The 25,456-nt window shown below is 47.4% G+C and overlaps 2 protein-coding genes across 9 annotated transcripts in view; both read left to right on the top strand.

Moving 5' to 3' along the window:
- MSANTD2 (Myb/SANT DNA binding domain containing 2) overlaps positions 1-12,917 on the top strand; it is a 32,125-nt gene extending 19,208 nt beyond the window's left edge. The window contains exons 1-4 of one of the 7 annotated variants that reach the window (XM_055306162.1): positions 1,145-1,199; positions 5,121-5,220; positions 6,845-6,905; positions 11,371-12,917. In XM_055306162.1, the coding sequence (XP_055162137.1) occupies positions 5,145-5,220; positions 6,845-6,905; positions 11,371-12,223 (990 nt within the window). In that variant the 5' untranslated portion in view covers positions 1,145-1,199; positions 5,121-5,144 and the 3' untranslated portion in view covers positions 12,224-12,917. Of the gene's footprint in view, positions 1-1,109; positions 2,412-4,889; positions 5,221-6,844; positions 6,906-11,370 lie in introns of those variants that run through there. The other 6 variants (XM_055306159.1, XM_055306158.1, XM_055306157.1 and 3 more) reach the window with 6 other exon arrangements.
- A 3,995-nt stretch (positions 12,918-16,912) lies between these two features.
- On the top strand, positions 16,913-25,037 carry ESAM (endothelial cell adhesion molecule). Of its 2 annotated transcripts, none has more exons than XM_055305563.1 (7): positions 16,913-17,117; positions 20,293-20,480; positions 21,557-21,758; positions 21,948-22,103; positions 23,454-23,576; positions 23,850-23,976; positions 24,209-25,037. In XM_055305563.1, the coding sequence occupies exons 1-7, from the start codon at positions 17,048-17,050 to the stop codon at positions 24,522-24,524; spliced, it is 1,182 nt and encodes a 393-aa protein (XP_055161538.1). In that variant the 5' UTR covers positions 16,913-17,047; the 3' UTR covers positions 24,525-25,037. The 2 variants fall into 2 exon arrangements, with proteins under 2 accessions (XP_055161538.1, XP_055161539.1); XM_055305564.1 differs by lacking the exon at positions 16,913-17,117 and adding an exon at positions 17,131-17,921.
- Positions 25,038-25,456: the final 419 nt, after the last annotated feature.

Genomic DNA, 25,456 nt, shown 5'->3' with positions numbered 1-25,456 from the left:
TCCCCGCTGAGCAGAAAGCCTGATGTGGGACTCAATCCCAGGAGATCATGACCTGAGCCAAAGGCAATATTTATTTATTTATTTATTTATTTATTTATTTATTTATTTATTACACACAGAGAGAGAGAGACAGAGACATAGGCAGCTCCCCAGGGGGAGCCCGATTCAGGACTTGATCCCAGGACCAGACGCTTAACCACTGAGAGACCCAGGTGCCCCTAAAGCAGTAACTTTAAAGGAAGAAGGAAGATAGATATATTTCACAAAGACTTTTTTGCTGCAAAATACACATCTTAGGCTGAGGTATTGTTTTTAACACTTTTATAAACAATTAGTCATTGGAGATTTGCCCCCAGGATAATTTCCCCTATCTCTTGTGAAATATAATATGTGATTTTTAAGACTTGGACTGTAAATAAGTATATTCTTTATGTAATCATTGAGGTTAAAAAAGTCTCAAATTTATATTTAGTTGCCAGAGGGTTAAGATCAACTATGTAATCCATTCCTAGGATGTCCAGTTTGACAACTGCCTTTGAAAATCTGTTTCACTGCTTGTTTTTTCTTATAACATTGTTTCCTGCTATAACTAAGCTGTCCTGCCTTGCAGTTTGACTTTATTTTTCATCTGACATCTTAGACTGATCATGCCAGTGTTTTCTAAACAACACATTTATGTAGTTATTAAGCCTTATTTCTGTTCCTCATTATATAGACCCTGCCCCACCTGTAGTCAGTTCTATGAGAACAGTGGTTTTGTCATGGTGATTATCTTATGATTATATGCAATGGGGCAAATTTTGAGAAAATGATTGAGCCAGTATCAGAATTGGTTGGCATATGCCCATACGATTTATTTCATTTGCTTTCCTACTTTGCTACACCAGGGAAGGATTCAATTCCTTCTACTTCCTGAAAGTCAACGAGGGATTGGAGGACACTGAAATGGAAGAGACCTTGTTTTTACCACTCCCCCCTCCAAAGTAGCTTTATATAATGTCAGGAAGGGCTTTGATGAAACCACTGGCCCTGCTGATAGATCTTATTTTCCAAGCCTTTCATTATTTTATTTACCCTTTTCTGAACTCTACAATTTCCCTCTCTTGTAGCTGGTTCGATGCCCAGAACTGAATGCTGTGCTCCAGCTGTGGCCTCACCGATGCTGAATAGAGAGGAAGAGCCACCTTCATAGCTTACATGTGATTCCTCTGCTTATACAACCCAATACTGGATTTACTTACTTTGGCAAGATAGCTGCATTGTGCACTGTATTTAATGTTACGTGTACTGTAACCTTGGGTCTCTCTGCATTGCTGCCGTTAAATCCCCAATCCTGCCAATCTAAGACTCCTGCCTTTGTTTACCTGCTCCCCTCCCCCCCCAGACCCTCTCCCTCCTTACATTCATCCACAATGAATGTCATCTTTATTCTCTCATTTCCTTTCACTCCAATCTTACACTTTGATAAAACTTTCGCTCTGTCTATAAATTATCAGTTGTCAGCCACCTATTTTCCTCCCTGCTTTGGTAATGGGGCAACCTTTAGTCTTCTCTCTGGTGCTTTTCCTGTCAGAATCATTAAACACTTGGCATTTCTTCCAAATCGGTTCCCTAGGAACTCCTCTGATTTGACCGCCTGATCTAGTTGTTACCTATGCTTTAGTTCTTCTTTCCAGATTTTCTTGACTCCTCCTGACCTCTATCCCTCTGACTTCATTCAGGATAACAGTGTTATCTCACTCCTCTTCCCCAGTGAGATTGTAAGATTGATTTACCATGGAAATTTCTAGCCAATAAGGATAATATTATTCTTTTCAATTGTGAATAGACTAGTCTTTAATAATTTTAAGCAGATTCTTTCCCCGTTCTCTGCCCCCCACCACCTAGATCTTAATTAAAAAAATAAATGCTAGACATTAAATTACCGCACATTTCTAAGACGAATGAGGTAAAGAAAGAAGGAAGGGAAGTAAGGTATTTGTGTTGAGTAGGAAATGGCCTTCCAAGTAGGCTAAACTGAGATTCTTGTTGGGTTTGGCATGGCTGTCTGAAATGGGAGGTGAGACTTTGTTTTTCCTAGATTCTGGAGTGTTCTCTTAATCTCAGATTTAGAGTAGGTTTTTAAGTTGGCTTATTTAGGACTGTTGACACAGACACACAGTCATTTAATTGCCTGCTTTGGTTCATCATTTAGAGCGTGGGAAGTGTAACTTTTTCTGATTGGAAGGTCTCCATATGCTCCTTTTATCCGTTTCTAAAGTCCCTGCAGTTTCACTGAATTCCAGTGTCTCCTATAGTGGTGGTCAAGTTCACATTTGAGTTCTCACTTTTTTTTTTCCTCTATCTTAGTTGATGTGTCCTATCCAAACAGCTTCTCCTTGGATCTGTGGATCTTTTACTGAACCCAGAAGGTACCTCTTATGTGTATTTATGTCTTAAGAGAGTTAAATCAATTTGGAAATCCTTTCAACAGGATTTCAATATAGTGAATTCCTATCATACAGATTTAGGAATTACTAAACATTTGTCTTCCAGGCCCCTGATAGATATTTTACATATCAGCATATTACACTATCAAAGTGTATTACAAAAGTACACGATGAAAGAGGTGGCAAGATCTTTTAGCCTTTTTTGATGAAATATACATCATCTGACTGTTCTTCTGTATCTAAAATCATTAGATATTGGTAGTTTCCTCATTCAAATTACATAAGCCAATTAAAATTTCAAGCTCAATTTGGTGGTTTCAAAGAAAGTAAATCTTTTCTGTGGTTTCCCACCATGTATATTGTCAGAGATTGGTGGCTTTGTTTATGTCTGTATCCCATCCTGATAACCGTGGCACCTTTCTTCAAAGGAACATCAGTTTTATTTCTTGACTTCTGAAATAACCCTTAGTGACAGATCTGACTGGGCTCTTTGGTGTGCTGCATGCTTTTCTCTAGGCAGCCAGTCAGAAGTGAGCAGTGGCATCTCCATTTATGGCCTTGGAAGGGTGAAAGGGACACGGCCGGGACTCTCCATGTACGGTCCTTGGAGCAGTTGAAAAGAGTGGTTGGGATGTTCTTGGAGGCAGCAGCTAGACATTGTGAGATAAAAATAAATTGGCAGGAGATGTTTGCAATTCAAATTCCAATCCCTGCAAGGAGGGCAGAGGGCACTGGGAAAGGGGAATATATAGAAAGTCAAATGAGATCTGCTGCAGGCATATGTCTCCTTCCATTGGAAGGGTTGCCCTGAGACACATTTCCCAAGTTCATGTCTGATTTTTTTCTAGAAAGTTTTGTATTATGTAGTTGTAACTATGTTTTAGAAAGGCAAAGAGGGCACACTTTTTTTTGAGTGCATTAATCAGAAATCTCAGTTCTTTAAGGCATCATTTGAGGCACCAGAAGAGCTCTCTAGAAAGGGAGAAAGGCAGGTGCTTATGCAGGGGGTAGACTGTCTGGTTTTCAGATGGGGTAACTAATCACGGCTGTGTTTATGTCCGAGGAAGATCATCCTATGTGTCATGCTTTTATTATTCCTTTTGCCCATCTGGATTTCTGTTCTCAGGGGACAGATCTGCAAAGTATTTGACAGTGTCTTCTTGTCGTTTGTCAACTGTGATTTGTAGATATGGAACTTTCATGGAGGCTCTGTAAAGATTATTAAGAGTTGGTTTAGTTTGGTGAGAATATGTGATATATTGGCTTATGGAAAGTGGAAAGTAATCTCACGTTTAGGAGAAACTGACAGTCTGGCTAATGCATATAAATTAAGTCTGAGGTGAGCTGGTTTTGCACAGTTGAGTTAGAAAATATTTGGGAGCCATCAAGGAGAAAAGGTCTTGTCTCTCAAGAAAACTATGAGTGAAAGCCAGTCAAGTAGAAGGGAGATTAGAAGGAGCAAGAGGAGCAGAGATGGTATAGACACTGGGTAGCACTAACTAAATTTGGATGCCAGGACTAAGTCCATGATTTATCCTTTAAAATATCATGTAAGACAGAATTAAGATCTACCATTCATTAACAAAACTGGGCAAATGATCAGAAGTACTCATTAGAAGACCAAGATGAAAATGGAAGGGTTGTGCAAGATAATAAAATCATCCAGGTTTTCTCTGTGGACTCAAGTAGTGATTTTTATTTGTTGTGTGGCACAAGGCAGAGGAAGAAATGAAATGATACCCCTCCACCTCACTCCCCCCCCCCCCCCCCCAACAAAAAAGGAAATTATTGGCCTCCTTTGTTGGTTTGTTTAGCTGGCAGTTTGAGTTGATAGAATGGATGAGTATTGGCTGATCTTTCGCTGTAGAAAGTAGTGTGTTGTTTCTTGATGGTTGATGTTTGAGACTAGGGATCTGTAGCATAATTGATTTGACTTCCTTCAAATTTTAGCAACTTCCCTAAAGACAGAGTAAGTTAGTAAGGACTACAGACTTTGTAAGTAATATGTTTTACTAGCTGATTCATTGAGGCATTGTTTTTTACTCTGTTTTCCTTCTTAAGCGTAAGGAAGGTTATATTCTTTGCTTTGGGAAATTCTTCTTTCTCTCTTCCCTTCCCTCACTTTTTCCAAATTCTGGGCACAATAGCAGCTCTTTCTCCTCTGTGGCAGGTGTGCATCCTATTGGCTGGCTGGTATTTCTTGTTTTCTTTTTTTTTTTTTTTTCTTATTCTTTTTAAAGGGGGGGGTGGGGGTATAAAAATATGTGTATGGGGTACATGCAATAATGTTGTAATGTTTCTTGTTGTTAAATGGATGATTAATTGCAAAATAATTGTTTGAATTATAACCTGTTTGAGTAAATGCTAAATTAGTTTTTTTTTCTAATATGATAATGAATTTGAAATCTAGCATTCCTGTAACAATGTGTCTTTGTTTGTCTGTCTGTGTCTGTCTCATAGTAATTAATATCTGTGGTCCGTACCTGGAAGAGGAAGTACAGCTTTAAAGGAATAACAAAAGACTTTGTGTCTTAGACCCTTCGCAGGTGTTACAGTCGGGTGAAAGAACATGGTGTTGGGAAAAGAAAGAGCAGTTACACATTTGAACAGTTGGAACAGGTGTTTGGTCAGGGAGGATGGGATGCTCAGCCCTGCCAGCCTGTACTTATTAACAGTAGTGGCTTGTACCAGGAGCTGGAGTCAGATGGCAGCACTATGGAGGAGTATCCACAGGAGGACTGGGGAAACCACAGTCAGGATCTCCATGGTTATCCAACAGATCAGGAATTGGGTAAGAAAGCCAATATATATGATACTTAACATGTGCACGCGTGTGTGTGTGTGTGTGTGTGTGTGTGTGTGTGTACATCTTTATATATGCACCGGTACTTAGTATCTGTCATTTCTTCTGGTACCGTTCCCATTGTCAGCATCAGGCACACAGCCAGCCTTACTTGGGGGCATTGTTGGTTTAGCCCTAAATTGCCAACAGGTGCTTGGTGTTGGTCATTTGGATTTGGGTACCAGCAAAAGTCCTAAAGACACAGAATTCCTAATCAGTGGCAGGTGGAATCCTAAGCAGTTTAAAATATCCTGTATATCCCTGGTTCTAAGACAACTGCCAAGAATGTTAACTCTTGGTTCAACTGCTTATGAGTATCTTTTGATACTCTTGGTTCAACTGCTTATGAGTATCTTATGAGTATTTATTCCAAATACTTTTCTCTTTATGATTTGGAAAAGGTCCCCAGCCAGTCTTGAGTCTGAACAAAACAAAACAAAAAAAGGAAGAGAAGACTCATTTTATCTTGAAAAGAGCTGCTTTTGAATTTTGTCAGTGATCATACTCCTTCACAATTCATGAAGGATCCCATCCAAGCAGTAGCTGGAATTATTTAGACTTAGCATTAAAGATGGAAAACAAAACTCCTGGCCGTCAAGTCCAAACTGGGGTGGCCTAATATTTGTTGTTTCTTTTTGCAACAAATGCTCCAGTTTGGATTTTCATACTTTGGAAGTCCGAATCCAGTTTCTGCTGCAGCCACTGTGCTTTGATAGCAAGTTATGTGATGAGTGTTCACTTCTAAGTAAATGTTCCGACTCCTCAGTGAGTTGCTCAGGCAACCTCCAAGGAAGTATAAGTAGGATTGGCACTCTAAATGTGCTTTCCTAGCTTAAGATAAAAATCCATAGGCACCATTTCATAGAATTCCTGATGATAAAGAAATGCTAATTGAAAAGAAAAAGGAAAAAAAAAAAAGAAAAGAAAAGAAAAAGGATTAAATGCTAATATCTCCTACAAATGCTATTTTAAAAAAATCTCTCAATATTGGAAGGGAGAGAAGAAAGAGGCTGTAAAGCTGTAAGAGTAACGCAATGTAAAGATTGGGAGAATAAAAAGGGCTGATGCCAAGTGATTGCTGCCTTTTAATTTCTAAGGTAATAAGGTCTAAATTGCTTTGGCATCCCATTACTGGGAGTTTTGCCCTAAAGAGTTAAGTCACCCAAACCTTAGGGAAAAAATAATGTCCAGAGTATATTGATCATGATACTGGGGGAAAAATTGCTCTGTAAAACCTACACAGAAAATCTAAATAGAAGAGAATCGTTTTTCATTCTCGTTCCTTTAAAAATCATGTTTGCAGTGAAATTAAGCTTTGAGCTCCTAGCTAGCAATCCACTGGTGACCTTGAAGAATTTTATACTTGTAGAGCTGGTTTCTGATCTTGCATATAAATGTATGCATCTCATTATAAAAGAGTTATATTTATAAATCTGGCATTGGACAGGGTTTGACACTACAATTACAGCCTTGCATTGGAAAGTATGGGATGAACAGTCAACACAGTTACTTCTCTGCCTAAATGTATGCTACTTAGAAAAATATAATTTGTTTCAAAAACCTTGCTTTTCAGATGAAATACCTGTCACAAAGAGAACATTAAAAATAAAACAAGAGTCTTCTGAAGAAGCGCAGTAAGTAGATGCTTCTTTCTACAAAGTATATTTACCTGAATTTAATGACTGTTGGGAAGACCTAGAAAGTCACTGCTGTCATTAGGCACGTATGGAAAGTAACTGTAGGCACGTATGGAAAGTAACTGCCGTACCACTGAGGGAGCAAGTGTACTCACTGCTTCTCATCCTCTTAGCTTACATTTGCCAGTATTTAATCTAAAATGTTGAGGATTTTGTATACAACATAAAGAAATAAATGTATTACACAAAAATAAATGTGTTGATGGTGCTTCCCCGTACGCGGATGTAGATATGTAGGTGTTTAATTATAGCACAAAAATGGCCCTGAGTTTAGCTGGGGTTGGGTGAGGTGACAGGAGAGCCAGAGGGGCACTTACATTTCCTTATGATATTACACTTTGGGGATCAAAAAGCAAGCTCGTAGGTGGCCTTTTTATACATTTGGAAAAGAAAGCAGTTGCCAGAAGAAAGATGAAGTCTGGGGCCAGGCTCCTTCCACTGGCTAGCTACTTCACCTGATCCTCCCTCCTCAGCAGTATCTCTTCTGTAAGGATAGCACAGGTGTCTGGGTTTCAGTGATACTATGTTTGTGGTTCTTTTCAATAACTTTAAGGAAATTATTCCTTAACTTTAAGGAAGTCCCTGATTAAATGTATGAAACAAATATATTAAAAGATAAATTTATGGGAAAAGTAGAGGAACACCATTTTTTTTCCCACCTGGTCACCTGGAAGCATTGACAGCACCCATTTTTTTTTTTTCTTTCTGTATTTCATTCCACATATGTGATCTTGATGTTTGAGGGATATGGTGGGAAAAAAGGAGAACAGGCAAGGTGGTATGATAAGCAACAAGCAATATGAAAAGGAAACTGTGGTTTTCACTGAGCAAAACACCACCACCACCTGCTTTGCGAATGCTACTGTCTTCAGAGTATCTGTGGGACCAGAGTACCAGCTGCTCCCATATCTGGGGAGATGGTGAAAGTTTAGGGATCCAGGATTATTCCTTAAAATTATAACCACTCCCTACCCCTCAAAAAAGAAGTTTATGATTCAAGTCAGTAGGTTTTACTGAGGCCATCTCTTGTTAGGAAATGGGTCTGTTTTCAAATTGTGACATCAGAATGTCCCAAAGGAAGGGAAACTTTGATGAATATTTTTAAAGATGCATTATTACTAGTCCCTACCTTCAAACCCCTAGTCCCCAAAAAGGCCATTGTCTCTCCTTCACTAAAACATCCCACTCGTCCTTTCACCACCACCTCGTTTCACTACAGGGGAGGCCCAGTTGATGTGAACTCAGACCTCACAGAATTAGTGTCATCCTCAAACCATCTGCACTTTTCCCGTGGTTGGAACTTTAGAAATCAGGAACTAAAATAGACAGTTTTCTAGAGCCATTTAAATAACTGGGTCTCATTTTCACTGTGCTCCATAGTTTTGAAAATGTGATGAGTCTTAGGCCCAGGGATCTTCAGGTTGGCATCAGAGCAGCAGGGCAAGACACTGACAGGTTCCATAGAAATAGACAGCTTTGCTCTCCAGGTTCTAGCTCACATGGTGAGAGATTTTAGTGGTTCTTATTAGGCCATTTATTTTCCAGTGCAAGTTTCTTCAGAACTGTTCCTTATTGATTATTTAGGGCTAGGAAAGTGCTCAGTAAAATAATTCCATCTGGGCATTGGATTTTTTTTTTCCCCTCTAAGTATAGGTGGGATTAGCCTGAGCTAGTGGACATAGCCTGTAGTTAAAATATACCATCCTTCATCCATAAAGAAGAGTCACCTAATCTCATTTAGCCAATGTTTATTTGTCAAGTGCCTACTTTATGTCAGGCATTGTGATATATCATGAGCAGAACAGATGAAAATCTCTGCCGTCCATCTCAACTCCTTAGCCTAGTCCTTGTGATCAGTGTAGCATTTCAAAAGAAGATGAGGAAGCTGGGTGGCTACAAAAGAGAGATTTTCTTTAAAGCATTCATGTAGAAGCACGGTCCTATATCTTCACCTCATGAACACCAAGCTAAACATTAGCAATCACTGAGTGCCTTTGTGTACTCTGAGAAGAAAAACAGTTCTCCAGAAATGCAGTGATTTCATCTTGATGGCCACTCCAAAGCTTGAGAACTTTCATAACAAACTAAAGAGTGGAAGAGGAGTCTAGGGCAGTCTTTGGCTCCAAGCAGCAGCAGATAACAAAATCTTAGTCTCTTGTCATCTTGCAAAGAAAGCCAAAGAGTGTTAAGAGGACAGATTGAAAATGACTATGTGGAAGCTTCCCCCAGTTTGTTCCCCAAACTCTGCCCCTAGAGGATACAAGGATTTATGTTGTTGTTGTTGTTTTTTAAGATTTTATTTATTTATTGGAGAGAGGGAGAGAGAGTGCAAGAGAGAGAACACAAGCAGGGGGAGGAGGAGAGGGAGGGGAAGGAGAGGGGCTGAGGCAGAGGGAGAAGTAGACTCCCCACTGAGCAGGAAGCCCAATGTGGGGCTCAATCCCAGGACACTGAGATCATGACCTGAGCCAAAGGCAGATGCTTAACCAACTGAGCCACCCAGGCACCCCCAAGATGCAAGGATTTAATATGAAACTTTCAAGCATCCATCTCCTTCCAAGAACCTGTTAGCAACCATATACCTCCTCGTCTCTTGCTTACATTTGATTGTACATAAGGGTGGTCGTTGAATATTTTTGTAACTCAAACCTGTAACGATATAAACCGTAAGAGACTGTTGCTAGGTTATTATTTAACAGACTTCAATCTTTCAATATCAAAGTTTTGCCATACCTGAGAAACAAACTTGTAATTACATATCCCCTCATATATAGCACATGAGTTATCATGAAGTATCAGTTAGAATTATATGAGTTAAGCAGCATGTGAAACAAGAACTTCCCAGCATGTTTTGCCTGTTACTATCCAAATCAAAATTATTTCTATACTTTTGTTCCCCTTTAGAAAATATTTTCTAGGGGCTCCTGGGTGGCTCAGTGGTTGAGCATCTTCCTTTGGCTCAGGTCATGATCCCAGGGTCCTGGGATCGAGTCCCATATCAGGCTCCTGCAGGGAAAAGAGCCTGTTTCTCCCTCTGCCTATGTCTCTGCCTCTCTGTGTGTGTGTCTCACGAATAAGTAAATAAAATCTTAAAAACAATTTTTTTTTCTAGAGTAGTCTCCATTCATTCATTTTTCCCTTTTAAATCCTAAGCTTGATGTAAACCTTTTCCATCTGAATTCTCAGATCTTGATTCTGTGCTTAACTGACCATTCTTCTAAATTTGGGAGTAGTAATGAATTTCAGACAAATAGAAGAAAATACCATTTTGTTTCTGCATCAGGTCATTAGTCATAATCTGTTGTACATTTCCTACAGGAAGCATGAATGGGTCAAAGTAACTGAACTCTTAAGAATTTCCAGATTAGAAATTAAGTTATTCATTACTTTAAGTAATAGTGGATAGCTTTTTTTTTATTATTATTTTTTTATTTTTTATTTTTTTATTTTTTTATTTTATTTTTTTTATTTATGACAGTCACAGAGAGAGAGAGAGAGGCAGAGACACAGGCAGAGGGAGAAGCAGGCTCCATGCACCGGGAGCCTGACGTGGGATTCGATCCCGGGTCTCCAGGATCGCGCCCTGGGCCAAAGACCGGCGCTAAACCACTGCGCCACCCAGGGATCCCAGTGGATAGCTTTTTTAATACAACATCCTTCATCTGCTTTTGGTACTTAGGTCTGAAGGCCATCATATGCATTGTAATAGCCACTTTATAAGTCAGTCAGAGAAAGATAGATACCATACGATTTCACTGTATACAACTTGAGAAGGAAAACAAACAAGCAAAGGGAGAAGAGAAAGAGAGACCAAGCAAGAAACAGACTCTAACTATAGAGAACACACTGATGACTCCCAGAGGGGAGTGGGGGTGGGGGGGGAGGAAATGGGGGATGGAGATTAAGCAGGGCTCTTGTGGTGAGGAACGCTGGCTGTTGTATGGAAGTGTTGAATCACCGTATTGTACGCCGGACACTAATATAACACTGTATGTTAACTATACTGGAATTAACAAATTAAAAAAATTTAAATTCTCAATCCTTGGGTTTCTGAAATCTTAGGGTCTTACATATCAATAGTTACTAAGTTTAATACAGCCAGACTATAGAAGTAATGGTAAGCAGCTTATCAATAATTCCTAGAAACTTCCTAGGAAAGAGTATTTCTCAGATTTTAATGCTGTGTTTATCTAGACCTGCACTGTCCAATAGGGTAGCCATTATTTAACCGTAATTTCCAGTTATGACTAAAAATCTCCTGTGTCACTCACACTGATCACATTTTAAGTGCTAATGGCTACTATATCGGATGGCACAGATCTAGAACATTTGCATCAATGCAGAAAGTTCTGTTGGACCGTGCTGATCCCTGAGGAATTTGACTTTGTATTTCTCTTTCTAGGAAGAGAGACATCATGCAAAACATTGTACAGATTTTGGAATCAGTACAATTGAAATGGGAACTATTTCAGAGCTGGACAGACTTTTCAAGGCTTCATCTTTCTAATAAACTGGCCATTTTTGGAATTGGTTATAACACCCGTTGGAAAGAGGACATCCGTTATCATTATGCTGAGATCAGCTCCCAGGTGCCCCTTGGCAAGCGACTCCGGGAGTACTTCAACTCCGAGAAGCCCGAGGGACGAATCATTATGACCCGTGTGCAGAAAATGAACTGGAAAAATGTTTACTACAAATTCTTAGAGATCACCATTAGTGAGGCTAGATGCCTGGAGCTGCACATGGAAATTGACTGGATACCCATTGCCCATTCCAAACCAACTGGTGGGAACGTGGTTCAATATTTATTACCAGGAGGCATTCCCAAAAGTCCAGGCCTTTATGCCATTGGCTACGAAGAATGTATTGAGAGGCCCCCTTCACCGCACTTGGAGCGACGTCCTCTGGACCCAGGAAAGGAGGGCCGGGTTGACTTGGAGACCCTCTCAGCGCAAGCCTCATTACAGGTGGAAATCGAACCCACCCGAATAATCTATTGCTACCTCGGGATTGCTGAGGTCAGGACTCTCCAGCAATGCTTATTTTTACATTTCCAGGCAAATGCCAAAACCTTCAGCAAAGATTGGGTTGGTATTAATGGGTTTTTATCTCAAAACTGTATCGTGGATCCCGGAATTTCCCCCAAATCCATCTATATCAAATTTGTAGAAGTAGAGAGGGATTTTCTTTCCGCTGGCTCTTTAGTCGAGTGCCTGGAAAAAGCCATTGGGTACCCCTTAAAATTTAACAACTGAATGTCATCCTTCATAAGGATTTGGGCTCTTACCTCCCTCTTCTCTACTCACTTGGCATTACTCAGACTGCCTCTCATCCAGATGCTGCCATCAGACTCTTCACGGGAACTCTTGCCACCATTGGGCCAGTACAACTTCTACAGAATCATACTAGACTTTGGGCAGAAAAAAAAAAAAAAAACAGACCTCACCTGAAAATGCTCATTTTGAGCAAGTAAGATATACAGCGAACTTGCATGGTGGGTCAGCTGTTTTCTTTTTTAAAAACAAAAACAATTTTTAAATGGATTTTAGAGCCCTGATATAAACAAATGTAGGTACATTCCATATTGGACAAAACTTATACTTTGAGTTTCATATGAAATTGAAAAATTGTATTTTTTTCACAATGTTTCATTTTTACACATCTCTATGTCTCTATATAAGTATTATTTACAACCCTGAATAAATAAGCAATAGATAATGGCAAGTTAAATCTTGAGTCACAGTAAATAAGACTGTTTTTCAATATCACCCTTAGCTACAATTGTATATAATTTAGAGTCTCATTTTTTTCACCACCCAAGTGTTTTGCTATTCCCAATCAGTGTTGCCTGCAAAGACCTTTGTTTCTGTGATGTACCAACTTTACGGTTGTGTTGCCATTTAAACTTTTTAAGAAAAAAAATATTAAAGTAATTCTTGACCTCTTGGAGTACTAGTTGAACTTTTTGTAGCAGGGTATAGTCTCACTGGCACTGGGGACTGTGCTCTGACTTTTCTGCTGAGAATGTACAGAACAAAGGGAGTAGGATATCTTCACTTACTCTCTGTACCCCGCTGACCAATATCATTATTTCTTGTCAGAGTACCAAAGTCACTGGACATTTCATTTTTCTTTCTTTCTTTCTTTCTTTCTTTCTTTCTTTCTTTCTTTCTTTCTTTCTTTCTTTCTTTTCTTTCTTTCTTTTTAAATGACTGGGATGTTCCTTCTGACCCTAAGTACGTGAATTTGTAAGAGATTTTCATTCCTCATCTTTATACTCAGTAGTCAAAGGCAGCTCTCTCAAATGAGAGTACAAGTGGAGAAGTGTGGTCATCATGCTGTTTATAAAAAAAAAAGAGAAGATCCAATAGAAACATTCAAAAACTTTTTTGAGTGATGCACAGAAAAGGAAGTTGTAAGGTATCAGTCCATTAGGAAAGTAGCTATCTCATTTAGACCTTCCGGGGATTTCTTTGCATCACCTAGCACTCCACTTAGTGGTTAGTGCTCATGGCTAACAACGAGCTTACTAGAAGAGCAGTCAAGGGTCACTTTGGTCTCATGGCCGGGACTTGTTAGATTGGTGATTTATCTTTAATGACTGCCCCAACATCTCTCAGGTTCTCTACTTTAGATGGACTGCAAATCCAGGTAAGAGCTATAATTTTCCCTATTTTTTATACTATTGAAGATAAAATTGCATATTGATAAAAAAATGTTCTCCTTCCTACAACCTGAATGACTCAAATCAGTGATTTTTCTCATCCTGATACCTCTTAGTTGATGCTTATTTTTCGAATGGCTGGAGTGCTTTTAATCAATGGGATGACTTTTATTAATGTCATTTTAGTCTAGGTTTAAGCAGTTGGCTGTTTTCTGATATGAGCTGCTAAAAATGGATGCTAGTTGAAGTGCCTGGCTGGCTCCATTGGTAGAGCACGTGACTCTTAATCTTGGGGTTGGGAGTTCAAGCCCCACGTTGGTTGTAGAGCTTACTTAACAAAACAAATTTTAACAATGGATACTAGTTCAGGGGGAGTATAAATATTCTTGGAATTTGAGTGTAGCACCTCTTCTCCCTGGGCACAGTCTGTAGGAATGGGCCTTAGGGAATTTTCATGACTTTGCTTTTCTTTAGAACTTGGAGTTACAGACTTAAAAGACTGAGGCTCTACTGACCATCTTTTAGCAGTAATTTCTTAATATTCAGTGCTAAGTGCTGCAGGAAAAAGCATTACCAAACTTTGGTATCCCCCAAACTTTGCCACCAACCAACCCCAAAGCCATCATGCTTTGTGCATTTTTCTTTCTATCCCATTCCCTGTTGCTGTTACTTAGCTGGGGTGGTCATTTGGGGGAACATTTAGTGTGGATGTTTTAAATCTACCTAATTTTACCTGTTTTAATCTACCTGAGAATGAGGCATTACTACTAAAGCACTGTGGGCAGCACAGAGAAGATGGCCAAGGCTGGATCCAGGAACCAGTATGTTTTCACCATTTGGCTTGGAATGGGTGAGCAGTAGGGGCAAGAGGATGAAACAACACTGGGAAATGAAGCTTGGGAAGAAAGGAGATTGCTGATAACTGAATATCCAGTTTCTTTGGCCAGAACAGTCTATAAGAGAGGGTAACAGGGTATCATATAACTATATGAGCATTGCTAAAGACAAAAAGTGGACCCTTAATGAAGCCATATATCTGAGTCGGGGGCGGGGGGATGGAGACACCATGTTCAAACTAAGAATTAGCACATTTTGAGAGATGAGGTGAAGTATGATTTGAAGAAACGCTAGTGGCCTGCATGTCTCTTAACATATCAAACTATGAACTTAGCTCTTGCATGCAACACGTTTATGGAAGCAGTCTCCAGGTCACTCACAGGTTATCTGCCAACATCCGCACATTACACAAGGGCAGGGAGCAGTGTTCATCCTAAAATGCATCCTGGCAAAAGCTTTCAGAAAGGAATGGAGCTGTTCTGCTAATTTCTGTCACTTTGACACGGGATCAGCAGAAAGAAATGGTTGGGATAGGAGTGAGTGGGAAATTTTTTGGTTGGGATGAGGGCAGTGTGAGAGTCCCGAAGGGCCTGCCCCTGTGTCACAGGGAGAGATTTGCTGCCTACCCATCTTTGGTTCCAGCTTTACTTCCGATGTTGCAAGTTATTTAGGATCTACATTCCAAAGGAAAAGTCAGCTACAGAGAGTGAATATTGAGACTCTACCTTGTATAGCACTTGATAGGGCTGAGCACAACTCGTGTAATTAGATGCTTTGGCATTCCTGGACACAGACCACAGACTTTGTACTATCTTTCTTGGAAGGAGTTCCTTATTTGGGGTCACTTAACCCTGGTCTGGAAATGAAGGAGGGATGTATACAGGAGGTGGTGGTTTGCACTGTAAACTAAAGAAAAATCTGAGTGTGGTAGAGTAGAAAAACCAAACCAACAGCCCCCAAGTACACACACACACACACACATACACACACATGCAATCGCTTGACAATCCAAGTGTGTATGGCCTTGCATAAGTGTATGAGACCCGCAGTTCTCTTTTCTTTGCCTTTGCTGGCTGCCGCTGAGCTGCCAAGTGTTGGATTCCAGGGGTTGCATGAGCGGTCTAGTGTTTGCACAGGCATTTCTCAAAGCCACTGCATGGCAGGTATTTGAAGCGCAGCCAGGCAAGTCACACTAGGAAGAGGCACCTGAGAAGGTCTACGGGGCGCGGTGTAGAAAAAGCCCCTGCGCAGTCGGGCACAAGGACCACATTCCGTGTTAAAATAGAGCAGAACCGTGTGGAATAAATGGAATCGGAGGCCTGGCTGCTCTTCCTCCCAGTCAACTGGCACCCAGAACAGGCAGCGCCAAGAATTCGTTGTTCTGCTTTCTGGCCCCGGTGACCTTTGCTCGGTGGCTAAGCTGTGCCCTAAGCTGTGCCCGGATGTTTGAAGCATCTGTGTTTGGGCTGTTGGACGGAGAAGCAGGAACAGGTGCGCGCCCTTCTGTGAGGGGCTGCGGCCGCCAGAGGGCGCCGAGGTGCCTGTGGGCCGCCTGGCGGGGGGGGGATGGGGGGGACGGTTAAATTAAATTCACAGCCAACAAGAGCTGGCCCCGGAAATCCAAGGATCAGAGAGGGCCTGATGACGGATGGGGGGCAGCGAAGATACGGGGATAAAGAAACGGGGGGCGTTGTGCGCTCTACCTTCCCAGAGCCGCCCCCTCCTCCGCAGTCGGCGTGAGGCCCACAAACCAGGCTTTTCCGAGGCGAGGAGCTGGGAGCCAGGCTCCTGTCCTCAGTTTCCCGCTCAGCTCCTGGGGCTTCCTCGCGCCGGTCCTTTCCCCACCCGGGGTGTGCGGCACCAGAGCCGGGGCCCCGGGGGCTTAGGGAGGCTCGGAGGACCTGCCGACCGCCCCTCCCTCCGCCGCCGCAGGTGCACAGGTCCCCTGCCCGGGGGCGGCCGCGGGGCCCCTGCGGGGCGGGGGCGGGGGCGGGGCGGGGCCGGGCGGGCGGAGGCCGCGGGCCGCCGCTCCCCCCGCCGGGCCCCGAGCAGAGCCGTGCGTTCAGGCGGGAGACCGGGCCCCTCCGGCCGCACACCCCGCGGAGGCCCCGAGGCTTCCTCCGCAGGCGGGGGCGCGCCACCCCCGAGGCCGGGGCGGGCGTGCGGGTGGCTCCCGGCGCGGGGGTCCCCAGGCCTCCGGCCGCCCAGGGTGGCGGCTCAGCACCGCTCCCCTTTGCCCCGGCCCCGCGGCCACTTACCCGCCCTCACCCTGCGTCCTGCCCGGGTGGAGGCCGCGGGATCCGCCGTCGCAGCGCGCGAGCCGCCCCCACCCCCGGCGGCGGGTCCCCGCGCGCCCCGCCCGGGAAGACCGCGACCTCCCCGCCCCCTCGACGCCCCGCCCCCCTGTCCCCGCCGGTCCCCACCCGCCGGCGGGACACGCGCGCACAGACTCCGGCCAGAGCCGCCCTGGTGTCAGTGGCCCGGCTCCGCGTCCGCCCCGGCTGCCCAGGCGCACAGCACCTGTCGCTCGGTGTGTCCCGGAGCCGGTGCCCCTGACGCCGGCCGGCCAGGGAGTGCCATGGTTTCCCTGCCCGGGCGCCCCGCGACCGGCTTGCTGCGGCTTTTGTTCCTGGGGCTGAGTACCCTCGGTGAGTGCAACCCGGCCCGGAAGGGGCCTGAGATGGGAAATGGGGTGAATCCCACCCCGAGGGAGGTGGTCTTGGGCCCTGGTGTAGGATCCGGATGGATGGGGACTCCCGCCTCTGCTCTTGCCCTCCTCCCCCTCCCCACCCAGGGCATCCAGCTGGCAGCATGTCCAGAGAGCTATCACCTTGGGTGTGGACTATGTGTGCCGGGGGAGAGGGTCCCGACACGGCTGGGTGGACCCCTGCGAGAGTTGTGCGAACCAGTCCTCCCCAGCACTCCCCACCTCCACGCAGCAGGGCCAGATGAGCTGAGCTGCTAGATGAGACACTGGCTAAAGAGCTTAAGGACTTAACTCCAGCCCCCCCCCCCCACCTATCCCCCACCCCGCGCTCAAGCCCATATGCAAGAGCCCCCAGGAATTCCCTGGGTACCGGGCTGGACAAACACTTCACGTCAATTCCCCAGCCCAGATCCTCCCTCTAGCCCCCTCCTGCTTCCTGCCCTGGGAATAAAGGGAGGTGCCCCAAAAGCTTGGCCGTGAGGTCATTTGGGACACAGGAAATGGGGGAGGGGTTTGAATGCCTAAAGGAGCAGAATTGTGACCCCCACCACCACCACCACCGGGAGGTCCACCACCCCCATTGGTTCCTAGAGCCAAAGGGACAAAGGAAATAGAGAGGAGGCTCCTCAGAGAGTCGGAGAGGAAGGGTGCCTCCTTGGAGCAAGTGCTTAAGGCGGGTCGAAGGCTTCCAGGAGCTCCCAGGAGCTGGGATGGCCTCTGCGGCATCTGGAGAAAAGAGGACGCAGTAAGAGCAAACCGTTATAAACTTGTTTCACTTCCTCTGGGGCTTTCTTGCCATCTCTTTTCAGGGATCCCGAATTGGGTGAAGGGTGAGTTTGTCAAGGTCAACTTTAATCCTTTTCTCTCAGGTCACAAGTCACCAGATACAGAGAGACCTAGAGTGGAACTCAGCCACAGTGATGGGGACTGAGAAGGGGACCCCCTAAAGCTCACCCATGCCCCCTTTAGCCTACTATGTGCCACAAGGGTGTTGCGGCATGAAGTCATTAGGGTCCCCACCTGCCACACCAAAGCCTGGACAGATTTCTGCTCCTCTAGGCTTGGTGGGCCTGCCCCAGGGTCCCTTCACTTAAGTCTCAGCCCCCTTCTCCCAACGTCTGCCTCGGCGCCTCTACCCCCAACGTGCCCAGCTCCGCGGGGCGCTTGCGACGCAAGAGAAAAAAGTCCAAGTTCGCAGCTTGGGCGTCGTCCGCTACCTCTCCTGCAAGCTCTGCCTTTCCTACCCTCCCTCTGGGCCTCAGTTTGTAGGACGACGACCGCCCAGGCTCCACGTCCCTAACTGGCCTCCCCAGGGGGCTGCTGAGCGGCCGCCGCACCCGCGAGTCCCAGGCACCCGGGCACCCGGCGAGCGCCTCGAGCGCCGCGGCCCTGCTGGGATCCGGGCTCGGCCGACCCGGGGAGGCCGTGCGCTCCGCGCTCCCGAGGCCCGCGCCGCTGCCCCTGGGGCGTGAGAAGCCCGCGGGGGGAGTTTCTCAGAGGAAGGGAAACTAAAAATAGTAGCCCCGGGGAGCGGGCCCATTTTTGTGCTCCTCTGGCCGCGGCCTGCTCCCTCACTCGGGCCCGAAGGGTCCCTTTCTTGGGCTGCCCCGCGTCCTCCCCAAACGCCGCAGGGACGCCGTGGGCCGCAGGGGCGTCTGCGGCGGGGGACACCCGGGGCCCGGGCGGGGGAGCCCCTGGCTGCCGACGGGGGGGTGCGTGTCCATCACTGCTGCCACCGCCACCCCCACCTTTTGCAGAGTGAAAAAGAGGAGCGCGGGGCCTGGGGGCGCCGGTGGCGGAGGGGCCCGCGCGTGTCCCGGGGCGCAGGCTGGTTTCCCCGACGGGAACCGCTTGTGGCCACCGGGGCGTGCGCTGCAGGGAGGCCGGGGGAGACCCGGGGGAGATCCAGGGGGACCCCGATGGGCCCGCAGAGGCCGCAGAGGCCGGTCCGCCCTGGGCCCGGGGGTGGGGGGGGCGTCGGGCTCCTTGAGCAGAGGTTGTTTTCTCCTGTAGCACCTCCGGCCCTGCGGCTCCCGCGTCATTGTCTTCAGCCTTATCACCGGGCACAAGTTTCCTGCCCCGGCCCGCGGGGACCCGCCAGGAAGCGGACAGGGGGTGCTGCGAAGGCCAAGGAATAGGGGTGGGGGTGCTGGAGAGACGCGCAGCCGGAAAGCCGCGGGGGTGGCGCGCATCCTGGCTGGATCCGCTCCAGGGGGCGGGGAGCGGGTCACCTCGGGGGTCGGCGGCCCAGACTCCTCGGCCTGCCGAGGTGCCAGCCTCCTCGGCCTGGCCTCGTACAAGCCCAAGGTTATTCCCTCCTGGGGCTGGGGACTCGGCTGCCCGGCTGCCTCTCTCAAGTGTTTCTGGACGCCTTGGCGCAAGCATGGACCCCACTGTGGTCTCCTTGAACCCAACACCCCGTCCACCCCTGAACGCCACACCCACGCCCCGGAGACTCGTACTCGAGTGTCCGGGGGCCTTCATTCGTGTTCTGTCGGCCCTGCTGGGGCGGGCCGCCCGGACGCTTGGGGCCACCTCCTGGGCCTGGGCCTGGGCTTTCCTGGGGGAGGCCCCGGTGCGGACGCGGGGGGCGGAGGAGCGCCGGGCCGGCTCCGCTCTCCGCTGCCCGAGCTGTTGATTCAGACGGAGCCGCGGGTTAATCGGTAATCCGGCGGCCTCCCAACCCCCCCACCCCGCCCGTGGGGTCGAGAAGCAGGAGCAGGAACGCTGGCCATCCAGACCTGCGCCGCTGCCCCCGAAAACTGGGGGAGCCAGTGTGCTGCAAGGGTGCAGGTTAACAGTATGAAACCTGCCCCCCCTTAGGGGTCGTCCCCTCCCCGCGGGAAATCTGCCCCCTTCTCTGGGCGCAATGAAAACCGCTCCTCTGGATACAAATAGAGGCGCAGGAATGTGTCCCTACCCCTGTTAGGAGCCCAGGGCTGAGCTCTGACAAAAGCAGGACCGTAGGGCAGCAGCCCCTGGGCGGTGTTCGAGGCCCAGGAGGTGGACCTGCGAGCTCCGTCCTCTCCTGCTGCGCGTGGGGCAAGGTCCGCAGGCCGAGCGGGAGCCGGTCCTGGGCGCTCACGCTCTCGCCTCCTCCGCGCTCTTGTGCTCAGCGTCCTCCTCGCGGGCCCAGCTGGAGCTTCACGTGCCCGCGGGCCTCGCCAAGCTGAAGGCGGTGGAAGGCGCGGACGTCGTGCTCCCGGTGTGGTACACCCTGCGAGGCCAATCGCCCGCCCAGCCTGGGCCGTGGGAGTTGCTCACCGTGATGTGGTTCTTGGAACAAGGGCAGGATCTGAACCAGGTGAGGCAGGAAAGCATCTCTGCCAGAGGCTGGGGGCAGCCTGTGACCCGGCCCAGGGACGAGCTGGCGGGAATGGGAGGGGTGGTCTGGGCAGAGGGGACAGGGAAGGAGTTGGGGAGGAGGAGTGAGGTCCTCCTCACCTCCGGGGTGTTTGGTCTGACTTCGGAGGGTGCCCGAAACGATGTTCTTTTCCCCAACTTTCTCCCGAAATCCAGGACATGAAATGCAGGAAAGCAGAAAAGCATTTTGCTTTGCTTTGCTTTGCTTTGCTTTGCTTTGCTTTGCTTTGCTTTGCTTTGTGGGAGGGACAGTGAGGACTGAGGTTTCATCACAAGGGGAGGGTTGGGGCGAGGATCACACAACATGGAAAAGCTGAGCATCTTCCTATTTTCACCTTCTTTGTGCTTTGGACACTGTCACAGGCCACTTCTCTTCCTGAATCCGTCCCCTGAATACACTCCTTTGAGAGACTTTGCAGGCTCCTTACACTTACCCTCCCTCCTTCCTGACATCAGACTTATTCTCCGAGGCAGAGTTACCCAGAAGCCAATGAAACTTCATTTTCAAAGCCCATATTTGCTTTGGCTCCTCCGAAGGCTCTGGAAAGTATATTCAACAGGTCATTTGATAAGCAGGGGGGCTGTATGTGAGAAATTGAGATTGCGGGGTTAGATCCTGGGTTCACAGGGTCTGAACTTATACATGGGGAAAGGGGACATCTTCAAGAAAAAAGAAGAGTATAAAAAGATTTTTTAAAAAAATCTTGGGAGTACCCCTGCAATCCAAGTTTCTTTCATAAATACCCTTGTTTACATTATCCCTCACCTTTCTAAATGCCCCAAATGGGAGATGAAGAGACAAAGCATAGGGGTTCAAGAACTGTTGTGGGAAGAGGACCCAGGGGCAGAGAGAGGGAGGCTAGAGAGACAGCAGGTGAATGAGGAGCTGGTACAGGGTAGAGGGATGAGTACAGGGAGGAGCACTTGAAGACTGCCAGCGTGGGGGAGGCGGGTCAGCTGAGCCTGTGGGCACAGGGCACACACGGAATAACGGGGAGGCGTTGTGCTCCCCACCAGGTGTTGGCGTACATCAGTGGGGCCACGTCAAGCAAATCTGGGGTATCCCTGGTCTACTCCATGCCCTCCCAGAATGTGTCCCTGCGGCTGCAGGGCCTCCGGGAGAAAGACTCTGGGTCCTACCGCTGCTCTGTGAATGTGCAAGACCATGAAGGCAAAAACAGGAGCCATGGCAGCAAAACTTTAGAACTCAGTGTGCTGGGTGAGTGTGAAGCACACTTTGCAAACCTTCCCCAGCCCCATGGGGGGAGGGGGGGACAGGCAGGTTTCTCTCCCAAATGGCAGAGTGTAGAGGTTGGAGGAGGGGGGTACAGGGAACATTTTGGGGGTGAGGATGGCAGGGGTCTGTTTTCCCTTGGGTTTGAGTTTTTAACCCATCTTTCTGCTCCAGTTCCTCCAGCTCCTCCCTCCTGCCGCCTCCTGGGCGTGCCCCGCGTGGGGACCAATGTGACCCTGAGCTGCCAGTCCCCAAGGAGTAAGCCAGCTGCCCAGTACCAGTGGGAGCGGGCACCCCCATCTGCCCAGGTGTTCTTTGCACCAGTTTTAGGTGAGGGCACTTGAGACTGGCTGGGGTAAGGAAAGATGAGAGGCACCAGAGGGACGGGGCCAAAAAGGGGAGGCAATGCTGCAAGGTACTGGGATGGAGGAGGATGTGGGGAGAAGGGGTGGGAAAAGAGGGCCCTCCAGGTGCAGGCACTGTGCTGGGGGCTTTCAGGTGCTGTGGCTCTGGAGCTAGGTAATCTGCATTCAAATTCCAGCTCTGCCATTTACTAGCTCTGTGACTCTGAGCTATTTCTAAAACGGTAATATCATAGCCCTGATTTGGACCCACTAGTTATAAAAGATGTTTTGAGGACAATTGGACATTTTCTTTCTTTTTTTTCCTAATGATTTTATTTATTTATTTATTTATTTGTGAGAGACACACACAGAGAAACAAAGACACAGGCAGAGGGAGAAGCAGGCTCCCTGCAGGGGATTCAATCCCAGGACCCCACTGAGCCACCCAGGCGTCCCTGGATATTTTCAATATGGATAATCAGATAATTACTCTTAGGTGTTAGATAATTCCTTCAAAGAATTATTAACTTATCAGATGCAGCAGTGGATTTGTAGTGATGCGGCTGATGTCCTTATATTTTAGAGACTTATGCTGAAGCATTTATTTCTAAATGTCTCGCAAAAAAGAGAAATGTAGTAAGTAGAGCAAAATGTTAACAATCATCGAATCAAAGTAGTGGGTATATGGATTTTCATTTTGTCCCTTTTTCTACTTTTCATTTGACCAGTTTGATAATAAAAAAAATTATTTGTATTTTTAAAATAGTACGTAGCTCATAGGTTTGTTGTGAAGTTTTCATAAGTTAGTCCATGTCAGGGACTTAGTCTCTGGGGTAGAGTAAGTGGTCAATAAACTCCAACTGTTACAATGGTGATATTATATTATCCTTTCAACACCATCAAAGAGGTCATATTACCTCATTTTACAGATAAAAAAAAACTAAGACCCAGGAATAGGCAGTAACTTGTTCAAAGTCACATGGCCTGTTGGGAATCTCAGGGTTTCTGATTCCTAGCCTAATGTTTTCTTTCTCGTCACACAGCCAATCCGAAATAAAAGTAAAAATGGTATTTGGGTTGTTCTGGGCATCAGTTCCTCTCTGAATCTTTTTAGAAGTCAATCAGAGACACTGAGCAGTGGAAATGGTGAGGGGCATGGGGTTCGCAGTTCAGTACCTGGGGCCAGAACCCAGCATGCTGGCTGTCACAACTTTTCCCACTGTGAGGCAACAGACAGATGAGTCTCCCAGAGAGACAAAGAAGATGTTCCAGAAGGGGCAGAATTTTTTCAGGGGGAAAGAGGGTCCCTGGACTGATGGCCAAATTGTGTCCACAGATGCCATCCGTGGATCTTTAAGCCTCACAAACCTTTCCAGTCCCATGTCTGGAGTCTATATCTGCAAGGCCCACAACGAGGTGGGCAGTGCCCAGTGCAACGTGACCTTGGAAGTGAGCACAGGTCAGTGAGGGGTAAGTGTGGTTAAGGAGAAGATTGGACACAGGTGGGGGCGGGGTTGCAGGAGGAGAGGAGGCCTGTCTGCTGAGGCCTCTCAATGTCAACAGGACAAGGAGCTTGTCCTGGTCAAATGTTTGTACAAATATCTGGTCACTGACTGACCATTTTCTGCTTGACGGGAAGAAAAGAAAAGGTTTCTGGTGGCGGTGGGGTACAGGGATTGGAGGGGGCGGGGACCAGCTGGGAGTCTCCCTCTGACCCCAAGGCTTTTTCCAGGGCCAGGGCCTGCGGTGGTTGCTGGAGCTGTCGTGGGCACTCTGGTGGGGCTGGGGATGCTGGCCGGGCTGGTCCTCTTGTACCACCGCCGGAGCAAGGCCCTAGAGGAGCCGGCCAATGATATCAAGTAAGTGTCTCTGCTCGAATGGGGTTCTGCTTGCTTCCCTTGGCGCTCAGAGTTTGGGCAGCTGTCCTCTAAGGGAAAGGTGGGCAGTGGCTGAACCCTCTTTCCATTGGGTGGGCTTTAAGGGAGGGGAGAGTGAAAAGGTGTGTGACCAGGGAGGAAGACAAAGCATGTAGAAATGCTCCCCTGCTCCCCCTTCCAGCTTCTGACCTCTTATTACTTCTTTGATGACCAGGGAGGATGCCACTGCTCCCCGGACACTGCCTTGGCCCAAGGGCTCAGACACAATCTCCAAGAATGGGACCCTTTCCTCGGTCACCTCAGCTCGAGCCCTCCGGCACCCGCAAGGGCCTCCCAGGCCCGGTGCCCTGACCCCCACGCTCAGCCTCTCCAGCCAGGTCCTGCCTTCACCCAGGCTGCCCAGGACAGACGGGGCCCAGCCTCAGCCAATATCCCCCAGCCCAGGTGGGGTCTCTTCCTCCACGCTGAGCCGCATGGGCGCTGTCCCCGTAATGGTGCCCGCCCAGAGTCAGGCTGGGTCTCTGGTGTGATGGTCCAGCCACTCATCAGCTAAGCCATCTGGTTTCTCTCCTTCCTAGATGGGTCCCCCTAGCACAGAGGCCTGAGTCTTGGGAGACCACCTTCCAGACCTCCAGTTCTCTGCTCACACCTTTCTTTACTATGGGGGAACCGAGTCTCAGTTAAGATCCAAACATTCAAGAGGTAGAAGAGGAAGTGAATCTTGGGGATTAGGAAGAGGGCCACCCCCTCCCCCAGGCCTTCCTATGACTGCAGGGAACACTGCTGAGATGTGGCCCTGGTGGCCCTGGTAGGGACGGCCAGTCCAGGAGTCCTCCAGGCCCTTGATCTGTACTCCACCCCATCTAACAGCATCCTTCACTCCCACTCCAGCTCCCTGCATTCATATAACCTGTCCTGCTGGCTTGGTTGGGTTTTGTTGGGGGCAGGGGATAAGGAAGGTATTTTTTTGAACTAACTTGAAATATGTGTTTTTGTTTTTATTTTGCAAATTTTAATAAAGACGCATTGTGTTTTTATGGAAAGTAAGAGTCAAATTGCCTTTTCAAACCCAGGAGGGCTTCTCCACACAGCGTCCTGGAACAGCTCTCCTAGGGTCTTTAAAAGGGTCATTTGTGGGGGCGCCTGGGTGGTGCAGTCAGATGGACAACCAACTCTTGGTTTTGGCTCAGGTGGTGGTCTCAGAGTGATTATCCCAGGGTCCTAAGATCCAGCCCTGCAGAGTCTGCTTGGGATGGATTCTCTCTTCCTCTCCCTCTGCCCCTCCTGCTCATGTTCTCTCTGTCTCAAACAAACAAACAAATAAATAAATAAATAAATAAATAAATAAATAAATAAATCTTAAAAAAAATTAAAAGGATCATTTGCTATCAGGTGGCATGGGGAAGGCTCCGAAAATCTAAGGCCAGGAAGATCCTAACCCACTCTGAGCAGCAAGGGGATG

This window comes from Nyctereutes procyonoides, unplaced genomic scaffold (genome assembly GCF_905146905.1).
Source record: "Nyctereutes procyonoides isolate TBG_1078 unplaced genomic scaffold, NYPRO_anot_genome, whole genome shotgun sequence".
Taxonomy (NCBI): domain Eukaryota; kingdom Metazoa; phylum Chordata; class Mammalia; order Carnivora; family Canidae; genus Nyctereutes; species Nyctereutes procyonoides.
The sequence above is the reverse complement of the archived record's forward strand: the minus strand, read 5'-3'. Positions and strand labels throughout refer to the sequence as shown.